General features: G+C 40.9%; 1 protein-coding gene and 1 long non-coding RNA gene across 2 annotated transcripts in view; one reads left to right on the top strand and one right to left on the bottom strand.

Moving 5' to 3' along the window:
* The window catches only part of LOC145458604 (exportin-5-like), a 34,283-nt gene extending 26,310 nt beyond the window's left edge, over nt 1-7,973 (top strand). Inside the window, exon 2 of the mRNA XM_080337020.1 lies at nt 4,057-7,973. Within this exon, the coding sequence (XP_080193146.1) occupies nt 4,079-7,645 (3,567 nt within the window). The 5' untranslated portion in view covers nt 4,057-4,078 and the 3' untranslated portion in view covers nt 7,646-7,973. The remainder of the gene's footprint in view (nt 1-4,056) is intronic.
* LOC145458615 (uncharacterized) overlaps nt 1-16,836 on the bottom strand; it is a 361,279-nt gene that overhangs the window by 107,395 nt on the left and 237,048 nt on the right. The window lies entirely within an intron of this gene.

Genomic DNA, 16,836 nt, shown 5'->3' with positions numbered 1-16,836 from the left:
CCATACTAGTTTACGACAGCGTAAGCTGTAAGCTTCGATCACTTCGTAAGCGGTCAATTTATTTGTGAGAGAACAATGGAGGCTCAGTAAAACGCACGATCATTGAATGATTGGTCGCTCTCACGGGTTACACCAGCGTTTTGCGAACAATCCGATTGCAAGATACAGTGATTTTTATCGACATCGATTGCTTGATGACTTGAAATTGACTCGTGAATTTTGCCTCGAGTCACGAGTCAATCCACATTTCTGATACGTCGATTCAAGTCAAGTCAAGTCATTTTAACAAAGTGACTCGAGTCAAGTCAAGTCATACGAAAAAGGTGACTCGAGTCTGACTCGAGTCAAGTCATGACTCGAGTCATCCCAACACTGGGAACCAGTGCTCCGGCCAAGGGAAGTCTGGTTATAGATAGCTAACCCAGGGATATCTAGAAACTCTAGATATCTCTGAAATCACCGTAGGTTAGTTATATAGTCTGATGGAAAGACTAATCCAGTAAATAGTTTCGATACCTTACTATTTTTCATTACGTTGCAATCTTGTGTTGTTTTAAAATGATAGAATAATAAATAAACGACGGAACCAGAATCAGCAAACTTGCTAGATGAAATAGTACTATAGAGTTTTGTATAAGGTTTGACTATCATGAGGTACATACGAAATGATACGCAGCAAACACATAAAATTACCAGGATAGAGAATTATTTCCCTCCACGGCATGCGACGCCCTCCAATGTAGTTCAACGCAACTCGCATATTCCTCGTAGAGTTGGATTGGACCACCTTGATTGTTATCTGTTAATAATGTTTGTGACCGCTAAACATGTAAAAAGAAAGGGGCATCTTGCAGAAAATCATTGAGTACAATGTAATCTTAAAGGTCAACTGCATGTTCGAAAAGACTTTTGCTTATTTCGTAGATTATGTGGTTAGGAATAAGAAAAAAATAATGAAAATGAAAATTACGTGATAGTTTTCAAGTAATTTCAATTGCAAATCGAAATTCCGAAAAACGGACCCGAAATCATCCAGCCGTGAAATGACGTCAAGTAGTTGACACAACAAAAATCCTTGTTATTCCTGTTGGCTGTTAGGTGGGATTCATTGCTTAGATTTGCTGTCGATTTGGGTCATTGAGTGAGATCATGAAAGCTGTGAAGGAGATGATTCATAGAGTCAGATGTTATGTCGCGTATGGTTGCTCCAATACGCAATATGCCGAGCCTACAATGTCTTTACAGCGCTGCCAAAATCCATCCATATACCGTCAGGCGACCCCACGCCGTTAAGACCAAAAGTGCGGACTTATAGACAACCAAAGGCAGAGACATTTTCAATGACGTATCCGAGATACGCAACGCGCAATGAAGTTGACTATTGACCACGGGAAACTCTCACACGTAGTGCCGACGTACTGCAGTAGTGCCGTTCATACTTTATTTTCACGCACCAGTGAAATTGTGGTAATGGCAGAGGAACGCACTTCTAAAGCTATACAAAGTGTCCAAAATCGGTAAGTGAAAATGTACTGTGTCAGCTAGTATTGTAAGAGTGTAACTAACCGTTTATAGTAGTATTGACTGTGGTACGGTAGTCATCAAAGTAGTTATTGTTTACACTCATGTGCATGTGCAAATAACTGAAATAAGTACAACTTTGAGTAGAAGTGTACGTAGTCTGAAATAAAGCCACTTGAAAATCAATCAAGAAAAAAGATGTATAAAGGCATTAGTTAATAGGAGTATGTAACCTGCTGACTTCATGATCTATAATGGTTATGTCGCAGACCTCATTTTAATGGAAGAGTTGCTATTACTTTTGAAAATAAACTTCTGTTTGTGTATACATGTGTTGTGTAGTCATATAATCATATTAGTTACTTAAGTTACTAAATGAGGAGTGTCAGATATCAGTGACTAAACCTCTCAAGATATTGACAGCTCAGTAAAAGATGAAAACGTATCACTATCAACATAACAGTCTAAAAGTTAGGTAGGATGCAGTTGGGAGTTGGCAATCCTTCATATTTATGATATTTCGGAACAGCATTTGGTATACTGCCTTTGATTCGACTTTGTTATAAAACTTTGCATTATTTTTACACCTGCTCTAGATTCCTGCAATGAAGAAGTTGACGCATGCATTCAAGCAAGACCAGATACGGCGGAGTCGACCAAGTCTATTACGATGGCTCATCCTCATTCAACTAGCGGCATCGTGAAAATTAGTTGAAGCTATTGCTGGACAAAAGAAGCTATTGTTGGACATAAAACTCTATATTTCTCTCCCTGACACAGTAGTACTGTTGATGGATTGGTTATGTTGCATTTATTATTTTCAATACAATTATTACTTCGCGAAGCATTGCAAAATTGAAATCCTTTGAAAGTACTAGATGTGAATTTTGATCGGATGTGAATTTTGATCGGATGCACAGACAGGATTTCTCGTTGGTTGGTGTTGCAGAATCCCAATGGTCAGCAAACAAAATTTCCGTACAGTTTTTCTCAGATTCCTGAAAAGCATAATTGTTGTGTTACTGACGGGTAATTACTTGGCACCCGACTCAACGTTTCATGTGAATGAGACTCATTCGCTCATGCATCGAACTAAATGGTATAATTATATGACAATATTCCTGTTGATATCTATAGTGAGACATCTCCATTCTCCAATACTGATTGAAATCCTGGTAATGCTGTGATGCACTAATAGTTCGTTAGTTGCTCTCCCGCTAATAGTTTGCATAAGTTTGCATCCTCTATCCTGTAATTGATAATACCAAGATTCATAACTGAAACGAGGTACTCCACGAAATTACATATACCGTTGTATTTCATTTGGTCTAGACAAGCGGCTCAAGCTGAACAAGCTAGGCTGATCATACTATATATTACTAACCGCCTTAGGTTAGTCATCAATAATCATATTCAAACGACCCCTCGTTTTCGGAGCAGCAAGGAGTTCCACTGATATGGGATTGAGCACATCAACACCTGATACGTGTCCAGTTTAAACATTACTTTCGTAAGTAAGGGCAAAAAGCATACTTACATTCGTCATCTGAGTACTCGAACTCACTTGGTGAATCCATTACAAGCGAAACCTCCGCGATAACTAACTAATAAAATCGCCCTGCTACTGCAAAAGCACCAGCCCTATAGCATACATCCGCAGCGGCCAGAAGAGATGTCAACTACATGACGTCACAATGAACATTTCGCTTTTTCTGTAAACATACCAATATTGGGACTTTCAGTCCAAATTACGGCAATTTCCGATTAGTTTGAAATACGGAAAGTCGGCAATTTCGGTATGAAAAAAAATTCTGAACATGATTAGGCGAAGTTGTCTATAAGATGCAGTTGACCTTTAAAGAATCCCGCGCGTAGATTCAAAATGACGGGCCGGGGAAATCCGGATGTAGAAAAATTTAGCATATTGGCGATTGCTAGAGCGAATCACATATGATTGCGCAATATCAGATCCTGCCTCACACGAGAACGCGAATTTCACCGCAATTTCGCTTTTGCTTCGTTTTTCGCTGGGTATTCCAATTCGTTTTTTTTTGCCAGAGAATTAGTCACTGCTAATGTATATTCTAAAAGTGTATGTGTCAGTTGTTGGAACATTTGTTTAAAACTGTATGAATCATGAATGTCATAGGTTTGTATGTTCAACAATCTGTAGATCTTTGCTACCATACTAGGATGCTTGCTTCCTATGAATAGCTATATAGCTCTTGAAACTTTTGGATGCCTTCTCATGTTAGACTGTAGGCTAGTAAGTATTATGATTATTGATCTGTATCTGCATATTATGTCATTCGTGATTATCAAAACAATGACAATAGGCCCTATTAATTATGTAATTGAAAGTTGATGAAAAAATGTCCAAATGGATTTCAAATTCGAATATAAAAAAAATAATTACTTGTACTAGATTCAAAGTCTTTAACCTCAATTAGCATGATGCTAATTCGATCTTCCTACTTACCAATCATTTCATGTACTGTATTTTATCCTTTGACCCAGTATTACTATTATTTGCAGATATCCAAATAAGACCTCAATCATGAATGATCAGGATTTGAATTTGATAACGTCGGCGTTGGATGCTGTCATCAATCCTGCTACACCTCATATTCAACGGCTAGAAGCGCACAAGATCTGTGATAATGTCAAAAACAGCCCGGAATGCTCATTAATTGGATTTTCTTTAGCTGCTAAACGCACTTCGTCAAGTCACGTCAAACAGTTTGGACTCCAGATGATAATTGGAAACATAAAGCAGAACTGGGGGAATACGTCTCGCGACATACGGACTCACACTAAGAGCAGTATTGTGGAATTGTTGGAGAATTGTCAACCAGATGAGGCATGTTACGTTAAAGATGGCATAGCGCATGCTTTAACGGAGGTTATAAAGAGAACGTGGCCTCAAGAATGGCCATCGATGATACCAGAACTCATCGATAAAGCCAAACTTGGTCCAACACAAGTAGAGGTTGTTGAACTAATCTTTTTGAGGATCGCGGAAGACGCCGCTGTTTTGCAAAATATATCTGCATCTCATCGCGGACAGGACATACGACACGGTTTATCTTTGAGTATGGAAAAACTTCTGGCCTTTTTCATGGATGTGCTCAGCACCAGTGCGATAAGGTATGCCCCGTTGACACAATCCACAAATGAACACGAGATTAACGAATCAAGAATGTACCTACACTTATGCATCACAACGTTGAAAACATGCCAAGGATACTTTGAGTGGGCTAACATGGAACTTATTTTCACCGACAATGGTTCAAATGTGGATTTACTTTTTAAACTGATGACTGACGACAATTTGAAAATTCTAGCGACCGAATGCCTGATACTGCTCGCTCAACGTAAGGGTCAACCTGCTGATCGCAAGCACGTGCTTGTAATGATGACAGAAAAATACGTCAAATGTGTGACACAAGCTATTGAACATGATTTCGCATTGACTGTCAATAAGGAGACTAGCTACCTCTTTATGAAACGTATTGGGCAATTGTTGTCCTGCCTGGTTTCGCAAATTATAGCAGCGTGGACTGCAGAAGAGGGAGACACACAAGAGGGATTTATCAAGAACTTGACAGGCTTCACAGATTTCCTTGATTTGGTGATGAATTTTATGAAGCTTGACGACTATAGTTTGTCTGAATGCGTGATTCCGAGCGTGCAGCATTTGTTACAAAATCGAGGAATATCAAAAGATAATGTCATGCTCTCGTATATTGACAAACTGATTGAGATGTCATCCGTGAAGCTTGTAAAATGTGGAGATATTGAGTTGCCTGTCTATGCTCAGTACGATTTCAATGATGAAAGCGAATTGAAATCGTTCCTGTCAAATCACAGAAACAATTTGCTTCAAATTTTGAGAGGCTGTACGATGGCTCTGCCGAATAAGACAATGTGTAAAATCCTGGTGTGGGTTGACAATTACGTTGATAGCCAACGACAAAATTCAATTATCACTGGTTCCTTCGCAATGTGGGATACATTGAAAAATATTGCGGAAATAACCATCAAAACCGGGCTGATCTACGCGGAAAGGCAAGCCGCTTTAGACCTTGCGATTGTCAATATGGGTATTCAGTTGTTGCAAAAGATACTTACCTGTAAATGCCAAGATGTGCAACTGTCACAATGTCTATTGAGTATCATAGGTGCCTTTCTGCCGTTTTTAAAACACTTCCATCAGAGTGATGAAATAGTAAAAGCCATCGTGCGTAAAATCATGGATATGCTTCAAGAGACTGGTGTTCATTCAGAAAATCGTCCCTTAGCGGTGTCTTTGTATCGCCGGCATTGCCTTTCTGCAATTATTCATATCTGCAAGTACTTTACCTACCTTGTCTCGCCGGTTTATGACGCTGTCGCGCAAGAACTCACGAGAGGTTTTGACGTTGTCGGAAGTCATGAAAAAATACCACTTTTTGAATCGCTGATCCTTGTTAGCGCCGATTGGAAAGATTATGGTCGCCAAAAGAATTTAGTCAGTAAAATACTCTCCGCCACTAGCGATTGTCTGATTTCCGCCACCGATGCGCGCTTTCAAACCCCTACACAATTTGCAAAATCAATCGGATTAATGTCGTCCGCGGAAAATTTCTCAAATCCCGATATCAGCGAATTTCGGCGCGGTGTCAGCTTCAGCGTGTCGCTACTACTTGCTCTTATCGAACGTTCACAAGTGCCGGAAGACTCTGAAGCTCTACGCAGTGGCGGTTTCTTGGACGCGGAAGGTCGCATCAGGAACCCATGTGGCGAATACGTGACGTCGCTCATGCCACTGATTGTAACTCTGGTCGAATACTTCCACAGTTTCTGGGGCGACAACGTCAAAAGCGTGATACATAGAGACTACGCGCGCAGTCTAGACTTGAGAGAATGCGAAAAGAAGTCTATTATCACCGCTAATCATGCCAAAGAACAGGAAGAAAGCGAGGGTAAAGAATCGTGGGAAAGAATGCAGACGTTTGTCATTTTGGTCTTGGAGAACTGCTACCAGATTTTGGGGAAAGTCGGTAAATGTTGCTGCGACTTGTACGACGATCCTGCACTTTTTACGTCCTGCCTACTCCGAGTGTTCACGAATTTCACTCGCCTACCCGAGTTACGCATGCGCTCCTTCACCCGCCAGTTTCTCTTCTACTTTTTAAAACACTGTCCCGAAACCCGAGCGCAAGAAGTAGCCAGTCCGATTCTGAATGGCTTCTGTAACTTGATGAATCCGATGCTTGAGCAGCAATGGTCTGCTTTCGCAGTCAAGGAGCAAGCCAGGTTGAAGATCTTCGAAAGCAGCGACGTTGATGCGGACGATATCGAGGATATGAAGGAAAGCGACGAGATACTGAAAGAACAGCTTCTCCGTTCTGTGTCTCGAGTGTACCTCGACCTTTTAGTGAACGTCTGCGTGAATAAGAATCCTAAAAAGAAACAGGCACAAAAAGAATCGCCCGTCAAAGATCGCGAATCGAACGACGCCGAGATGCAAGATGTACAAGACCCCGCGCAGTCGTCCGCGAGCGTATTTCAACTCACGGAAATGGGGAAGTCTCTCTTACAGACGGAATGTAGCGAAACGCTGCTCAAGACTGCCCTGTCCTGTTTCTCGTGGAATGACACCGCGACCGTGTTCAAAGGCATACAGTTGGCTTGGCCGCTATTGAAAATATTTTGCACCAGCCCGCTCACAGACGATAGTGCGGCACAATTCATTTTCACATCTGTCCTCAAGGGTCTTCAAATGCATGGGCAGCACGACGGCTGTTCGGCGCAGTTCATAGCGCTCTGCAGTTACATTTATGTTTGTTTGCGGCCGGGCCATGATTCTCTTTACGTGCTCCTACAATCGGTGCAGGGCGTAGACGAAACGGCTTTGAGAACTTTCGACACGGGCTGTTTCAGGTACGCAGAGAAGAAACGCAAAACACAGCTCCGAAAACTCTTGAACGTGATCATACAGCAACACGTCGGTCAGAAATTCAAGGATGCCGAAGTGCTGGGAAAGCTGCCGAAGTTTTTTACGCACAAGAAGGACCCGCACGCACACAGGAACAGTGAAATTAAAAGTCTGGTGGACCTCTTTAAAAGCGATACTGTGTGATTTTCGATGTTTTGTGCAGGGTTCCTTGTGGTCTATTTATTTTGTCTCCGAGAGTTTGATATGGACCAGGGGTTCTTAGCCTTGGGTCCGCGGACTAGTTTTAAGTGGTCCATATCAGTCCAATGTGGACAGTGGACACTACAATTATAAAACTGCATAGTCTGAATCAATAGGACCCTTCCTTATTTTTGACGTAAGACCTTATTTTTGAGTGCTCACCACATGTCACAATAGCAACACGGATGGACGATACAAACACTAATTATTTCACTCTTGCTGGACTCGTAATCAGGCCTTGACGGCGAAAGTGATGCCCTTCTTTCAGTCATCAGTAGAGGGTCCAAGTTATAACACGTTAAGAAGGGTGCCTTTATTTTGTACATGCAAGCTAATGAAAAGCTAATGCAGCTAATTAAGCTAATGAAAAGCTAATTAAGCTAATGAAAAGCTAATTAAGCTAATGAAAAGCTAATGAAAAGCTAATTAAGCTAATGAAAAGCTAATTAAGCTAACGAAAAAGTAAGCTATTGAAAAGTAAGCTAATGAAAAGCTAACTAAGCTAATGAAAAGCTAATTCAGCTAATGAAAAGCTAATTAAGCTAATGAAAAGCTAATTAAGCTAATGAAAAGCTAATTTAGCTAATGAAAAAGTAAGCTAATGAAAAGTAAGCTAATGAAAAGTAAGCTAATGAAAAGCTAATGAAGCTAATGGAAAGCTAATGAAAAAGTAAGCTAATGAAAAGTACGCTAATGAAAAGCTAATGAAGCTAAAAGCTAATGACTCTAATAACTATGCTGTAGCACGGGGGCCTTTCGACCTGCCTGGCGGGAGCAGACCTTTTAACGTGGCCCATGCATTTCAAAGGGGAGTTTGGACTTTGAAAATTTTCGAGCTCGCCTATACTTTAACGTGGGCGACATAACTGCCGCAACTTTGCCGCGTCTCGCCTACCCCAAAACACGCGGCCCTATGGCAAACCGGCTATTCTTGCTCGGATCGGTCCCAGATTTCGTGTGAGCCTAGTCGTGGGGGGTGTTTGGCCGAGAATTTTTTTTTAAAGTTTCCGAATATTTTTTCGGACTTCAATTTTTTTTTTCAATTTCGTTGCCATGTTAATTGTTAAAGGATAGGGAAGTTGGAGTTGGTCGTTTTTTCGATAAAAATTTTTTTTTTAATTTTTTTCTCGATTCTCACTTTTCAGGTATCGTTCGACGCAGCGGACGCAGTACAGTAATCTACCGCTTAAGTACGCACCCGTTTAAGTTCGCATCCCAGATAAGTACGCAAAAATTCTTCACAATTTCTGGGTTCAACTATTTCAACAGCAAGCACCATAACTGAATGTCAGGAAAACACTGCTTGAACATATCGTGCAAAGTCATTTAATGCATATTTTGCATTCTTTGTTGCTTGACTTCCAATGTCACCTGTCTCAGTTTTCGCTGAATGCAATTAAATGTGCTTTTGAGGTTGTCATAAGCACCTCCTGCTTGATCTTGTAAGGCAGGACACAACAACTGATCCTCAACTTCAAACACTTTATTATGAAGTTGTGCAAAGCCATGAAAAACGATGCTGTTTTCGACAGGTGGAGAATCGTTGCTTACGCTAGCCTCGTCGTCGGTGTCATCATTTTCAGTCTGCATCGGCCAAGAATTTATTTTTTAAATTTTCCGAAACTTTCGGCTTCGTCTCGTTGCGGCGCTTCCAACGAGGGGTCGAGCTTGGGGCTGGGCATCACAGGAGCCGAGCTATAACACGAAACGTCGTATCTCGGCTCCTGTGCGTCGTAAAGCTAAGCGACTAGTCGATTCGAGCTCCTGATCACAGAACGAGGATAAAAATCTGAAATATTTCTGCGACCTCCTAAAGCCACGCCGAGGGTACCGGCGTGTTCTACGTCTACTGCGTCGAACGATACCAGAAAAGTGGGTATCGAGAAAAAAATTTAAATTTTTTTTTATCGAAAAAACGACGAACTCCAACTCCCTACCCTTTAACATGGCAACAAAATTGAAAAAAAATTGACGTCCGAAAAAATTTTCGGAAAATATTTTAAAAAATTTCTCGGCCAAACACCCCTTATGACTAGGCTCCAGGGTTGTAACCAAGTCACACTGTTCCGAGTCACGAGTCAATCTTACTTTTGTGGTTTTGACTCGAGTCAAGTCGAGTCATTTTCAATTCATCACCGAGTCGAGTCCGAGTCCAAGTCATCGTTTAAAGGGTCAAGTCCGAGTCATAGTGTTATGACTCGAGTCCGAGTCCAAGTCACAGTATTGAAGTTATGTTCAACTTATGTTTTCAATCCTGCTTGGGTGATATCGAATTCCTTGCTTGCCAAACATGGTTATTTTGTCCCTATATGAGTCTTGGCACATGTTTATTTAGGCAGTTAACGGACAGTTTCTGGCCTCATTTACCGATGCTACAGATAGACGAGACAGGCCGCCAATATGATAACTTTACTAATCTTAGTACATAAAATCAAATCTATGTCTTGTCAGTCTGATACATCACAAATAGGCCTACAAGCATTCAGTTTTTATTACGAGCACATCGACGACAACTCACAAATAGCTTATAGAGAACCAACGAATTCACGTCTACATATACTATCTGATAGAGAACCAACGAATTCCCGTCTAGATACCAGCTGATAGAGAATCAACAGATGCATATTTCTGTGTTTTAAGGTAGGCGACGCGCGGCAAAGTTGCGGCAGTTATATCGCCCACGTTAAAGTATAGGCGAGCTCAAAAATTTTCAAAGTCCAAACTCCCCTTTGAAATGCATGGGCCACGTTAAAAGGTCTGCTCCCGCCAGGCGGGTCGAAAGGCCCCCGTGCTACAGCATAGTTATTAGAGTCACTAGCTTTTAGCTTCATTAGCTTTTCATTAGCGTACTTTTCATTAGCTTACTTTTTCATTAGCTTTCCATTAGCTTCATTAGCTTTTCATTAGCTTACGTTTCATTTGCTTACTTTTTCATTAGCTTAATTAGCTTTTCATTAGCTTTTCATTAGCTTAATTAGCTTTTCATTAGCTTAATTAGCTTTTCATTAGCTTTTCATTAGCTTAATTAGCTTTTCATTAGCTGAATTAGCTTTTCATTAGCTTAGTTAGCTTTTCATTAGCTTACTTTTCAATAGCTTACTTTTTGATTAGCTTAATTAGCTTTTCATTAGCTTAATTAGCTTTTCATTAGCTTTTCATTAGCTTAATTAGCTTTTCATTAGCTTAATTAGCTTTTCATTAGCTTAATTAGCTGCATTAGCTTTTCATTAGCTTGCATGTACAAAATAAAGGCACCCGTTAAGAACCCCTGATCTAGACACTGCCGATTTTATATGCTTTTTTGATTCAAGACTTCGTGATTACAAGCTTGTGGATTATTGATTCTCGTGTGGTAGCTCTTAGAGATCGTAGGCCGTGATCGTTAGACGTTATCAGTAATCAGCTCATTTCCAGAACGGAAAAACTAGGATGGGTCATAATTCGGAAGTCCTAATATTTTTATCCGGCTAAGACAATGTACAATGTGACGCACAAGTCACAATGCTCTGTAATGATAGGATCAAGTACAATCTCCAGGTTTGGCATCCACCTTGGCCAATTCACGATGGTACAGTGCCCGACCTTGCTTTTTGAGCTGTCTTTTACGTAAGACACTTCTCATTGCTCCTCTCGTTCGCTCAGTGACGTGCGATCAGTGAGGCAGTGCCTCGGGGATCCCCTGTCGCCAGGATCAGCAAAGGAAAATTGTGAAACCTTCAATGATTATATTGATATTTACCGTCGAGGTTCATGAATAACTAAATTTTAATATCTTTACATCATCATCACCAGTTTTCACAGGCGGGCCGTGCCTCACCGGCAACAATGAAATCCATCATAAACAGCTCAGAATTCGTAATAACTGGTATCAATCAAATACTATTGTTGCACCGATTCCGAAAATCCTAATATTACCAATCGTGGAGCACTGGAACCCCCTCTGGCAGCGCAGAGAAACAATAGCCAGGTGAGGCACAATCGAATCTGCTTCACTCACTATTCGCGAACAATCGGACAATCGCAGCACAAAAACCGACACTGGTGTAATGTATGAATTATATAGTACCGACGACCAATACGTAATAGGGTGGAGTGAAAATGACTTTTTTTTTTAAATCAAAAAAAGGGCTTCCTCAATCCTGACAAATGACCTAAAACTTCAATAAAAAGTGACTTCAGGGTGTTGCCCCCATTTCCAGCCGGCAACCCCCCAATTTCTGCGTGTGGGGGGTAAAATGGCCCATCTCGGCAACCGCTGGTCGTAGAGTCATGATATATAGCTCAAAATCTGTGGAAGCATCATGTTTCTATCTGTCTTCAGAAGAAAGTTTTCTCTATTGTGAACACAAAATGAGTTATAGCCAAAAAACAATATATACGCACATTTTTGTTGAAATTCAGCATTTATTCTGACGAATTGTGATCTGTCATTAGTTTTTTTAAAAAGAAAAGTAACACACTGACAATACCGAATATTAGGCCCATAATACAAATATATTCACAACACAGTCCTTTTAAAATCGGTTCAAAACATCATAATGAAACACTCACATTTAACGACTTATTGAAAATGCATTCTTTTGTCAAGTTTTTTCATCAGTTTACGAGACTTAATTTTTCGGCGAATGAGGCCATCTCGTCTTTCAAATCCCGAAACTTGTGCTGATTTTTCTGTTACGAGCTTTACATGTCGTTCCACTGTTTGATTGTGGCATGGATGAAACAAAATCAGAGGCTTCTCGCGGCATTCTTCCAACTCTGCATCAGTTAAGTGCTCAATCGCTGGAGGAAGTTGTTGATATAAGGTTCAATATCAACCAACTCGTGGTATGCCTTTGCTTCCAAGTTCAACTTTGGGACACAGAATAAACGAACAGGACCGCAGTTCAATTGGTTGGAACTGCTATGACTCTCAATGTCCAGAAGTGAATTTTATTCAGCGGCATGTTTCCGAATCGCCAGCACCTTGGTCACACCCAATTGGAAAAAAACTACGTGGAAGTGTATCTTGTTGGCCAGTTACTCAATTCAAAAAGCTCTCGTCACCACTTATGGCCTTTCCAAAGTTCCCACCGGAAATTCTTAGTGACTTAAGTAAGGCCAGTTATATGCTTATAAATGTGCTGGGCAATTATTCAAGGAAATGCTGATGATGATCTGGCTTACTTGGAGGTTGGACCACCAGTTGCGCATTGAAGATGGCTAACTTTAAGATGCAGTGCAGAGTTTTACGGTATTATGTAACAGTTGATGAACCGCCTTTGAACCTGGAGATTCTGGTTCGTTTTTGCCTTGAAGTATATTTTCCGACTTGGTTTGAGATCAAGGAAAACAAACATATAACACATGGACCCAGAAACATCTTCAGCTTGATTCAACAGGTTTTGAATTTCTCAGACCGAAACGTTCGAAAAATTGCTTTGAATGTGGTGATAAGAAACGGTTATTCCGCACACCACGAAAATATTATGATTGCAATGCTGGTAGATGATCATGAAGACATACGAAATAAGGGTGTGACCAAGGTGCTTGCGTTTCGAAAACATGCCGCTGAATAAAATTCACTTGTGGACATAGAAAGTCATAGCAGTTCCAACTAATTGAACTGGGGTCCTATTCGTTTATTCTGTGTCCCAAAGCCAAGGCATACCACGAGTTGGTTGATATTGAACCTTATCAACAACTTCCTCCAACGATTGAGCACTTAACTGATGCAGAGTTGGATAAATACCGCGAGAAGCCTCTGATTTTGTTTCATCCATGCCACAATCAAACAGTGGAACGACATGTAAAGCTCGTAACAGAAGCATCAGCACAAGTTTCGGGATTTGAAAGACGAGATGGCCTCTCAATTGCCAAAAAATTAAGTCTCGTAAACTGATGAAAAAATTTGATACAAAAATGCATTTTCAATAAGCCGTTAAATGTGGGTGTTTCATTATGATGTTTTGAACCGATTTTAAAAGGACTGTGTTGTGAATATATTTGAATTATAGGCCCAATATTCGGTATTGTCAGTGTGTTACTTTTCTTTAAAAAAAAACTAATGACAGATCACAATTCGTCAGAATAAATGCTGAATTTCAACAAAAATGTGCGTATATATTGTTTTTTGGCTATAACTCATTTTGTGTTCACAATAGAGAAAACTTTCTTCTGAAAACAGTAAGAAACATGATGCTTCCACAGATTTTTAGCTATATATCATGACTCTACGACCAGCGGTTGCCGATATTGGCGATTTTACCCCCCCACGCGCAGAAATTGGGGGGTTGCCGGCTGGAAAATGGGGGCAACACCCCGAAGTCACTTTTTATTGAAGTTTTAGGTCATTTGTCAGGATTGAGGAAGCCCTTTTTTCGATTTGAAAAAAAAAGTCATTTTCACTCCACCCTAATACGTAATGCAGTGTGATGTGACGGCTACTTGCATAGCCTGCGTTGTCGTTGTTTGTAGCCTTTACGATGTTTTCGACTGCAATAGTCATTTACATCAGGTCGATATTCCATGTTATGATTCCATATCTGCCGACTTGTAGCACTGCCTACTTTTAGAATTTTGTAAGACCTCATCCGGACCATTACTTGAGTACTGATTTCCTATATCTCAGCAGTTGAATTTTTACATACATTTAACCAAAATTTTCAAAAAAGAGGACACATTCTCAAAAAAGAGGACTTGTCGGCGTCCTCCGAGGACAAAAATCTCAAAAATGAGCACAAATCCTCTTAAAAGAGGACTATGGTAATTGGTAACCCTATTATACGAGGATCAGATAGCGAGAATGCAAGGCCGTAACAGCACTTCGTCAGACCCCCCCAAACGTTGGTCCTGGGCCCCCCATAGGGTGATAAACCTAACTTCTTGGGGGCTTCGCCTCCCTGACCCCCCTCAGGCTGTACGTTGTTTACCGCTGCGTATCATCTATATCGGGTGTCCGTTTAGTGAGTCAGTTTTTATCGTCTAAACGCGCGAAGCGCGAAAAATTTCTTTAATCCATGACTGAATCGGGCAATATGATCAGGAATTGCATATCTATTGCTATCAATTTTTATCCTTTCTCTGCTCACGTAATCAGATTTACCAGTAGAGCAGAGTGAGGTGTGTTTGAAAGGGTAGGACCCCTCAATAATAAATAAACATCTCCGGATGTATTGTATACCCGTTGGCGGGAACGAAACAGCACTTCGTCAGGCCCCAAAAAACTGGAGTCTTGGGCTGCCATAGGGTGACAAACCGACCCTCCAGGCCGCCACCACGTTGTTCACTTTGCCACGAAAGTATAGATGTATTGCGTAGTAAGCCAGCGCCAAGCTCGAAAATTTTCGATAATTCAAGATAAAATCGGTCAATAAGATCGGCAATTGCATATATATTGCTATCAATTTCTTGTCCTCTACACTCAGTTGCTCACGTAATCAGATTTACCGGTAGAGCTGAGTCAGCTGTTGTCTTGGAAAATGTAGAACCCGTAAATAATAATTAAACATCTTCGGGCAGGTGGACCCGTTGGTATGACTTCGTTACATGATGTTATTTCGCAGAGGTGGTCAGTAACGAAGTACTTCTACTTTTTCGAAGTACTCAAGTAGTTTTCCTCTACTTCTGGTACTTACTCAAGTAGATCTGATATTCTCCACTTCTACTTCGTAATATTTTGTGATCTACTTACTTACTTTTCGCTATTTTGAGTTTGTCAAGTAGAAGTAGTTTAATCCCCATTACGAAAGATAGCCTGAGGAATTTCGGGGCTGTTTTCACGAAGTATCAACATTTAATATTCATAAAAGTCAAGTAAAGCCCAAAACTTTTGATGCGCTTCGCGCACAGTAGTTATGGAGTGAGAAATATGTTTTCTCGAAAGTATCAGTGAATATAATTTAGTTACCGGATTGCTTGGTTCCGCTCACACCGCATTGTTGCCCATATCAAATATTTCATCGTTGTAAATATGGCCCACCGTATAATAACGTTTGAAACTATACCGTTTCGCAAGCTAGCAATTGCCTATCATATCGTAATCTAGCAGCCCATGACGTGTCCTGCTAATCTGGAAAATCTGGATTTTTTGAACGTTACACCTGTTTTAGCAGTCGCATTGTTACATGGCCTAAAACTTTATACGCCTTGGTGCGTCGTGGCGAGGTAATGGCCGACGCTGATATGCCCATTTCTATAAATCTTGCGTATTTTTTCTTGTTGGAAGAGTAGCCTATATTCAAGATATTTGGCAACTTGAAATCGCGCGCAGCGCGAAAAATTTCTGATTAAGTTGCTTAAATTTTCAAAAAGTACTCTATAATTTATGCTAAATCGCGAAATAATTTAGGCCCCCTTCGAGCTCGCCCCCCCAATTGGGGGGTTTGGGGTGCAACAGTTACGGCCCTGCAAGAATGGGCCTCGCTAGAGTCTAGATCAGTGGTTCTTAAGTTAACCTTGCCTCCAGCGCCCCCCAAGGGGCGCTGGCGAATTTGAAGGGGTCGGAAACGCTCAGGGTGCGATATGGGGGGCGCTGGAGAAAAATGGCTTCGCAGTAGATGATGTGGTAGTAGGACATATCCTTAATGAGTATTCAGAGCGAATTAACACTGAAAACTTCGATATATATAGCCTACAAAAGACATATAGATTTAATTGTCCATGGGCGCCTAAATGACTGGCACCGAATGTTTCTGTCTTGGCAATCTGAACCTCAGAAGACGAATTCCATCTGGCTGGGAAAAATTATATGCCAGTGAAGAAATACCAATTTGAAATCGTGTGCGTCTTTTAGTTTGATACGATAGGGCGACAGGGATATATAGAACTAGATATCCCTGTTGGGCGATATCCCTGTTGGGTGATTCTATATTTTTTGATATAGCAGACAGGAGGTCACGAAATAACATTATGCAACGAAGTCATACCAACGGGACCGCCCGCCCGAATATGTTTAATTATTAGTTACGGCCCCTACAGTTTCCAAGACACCTCGCAATGTTCCCTTTACGTTTTGACGAGTCTGCGCACACTCACCAACTCACTGCGCAGACCCTTGAACAACAGTGCGTAACGACTAAAAAGAGGTCATAACTTCGGATTTGTTGTGCGTAACGTAGATTTTCTGTGCGCAGAGACCGTGTCAGCACTGCGCA

This window comes from Botryllus schlosseri, chromosome 16 (genome assembly GCF_051294905.1).
Source record: "Botryllus schlosseri isolate E-star chromosome 16, Bs_hap1, whole genome shotgun sequence".
NCBI lineage: Eukaryota > Metazoa > Chordata > Ascidiacea > Stolidobranchia > Styelidae > Botryllus > Botryllus schlosseri.
Note: the sequence above shows the minus strand (reverse complement) of the source record. Positions and strands in the feature narration are given on the sequence as shown.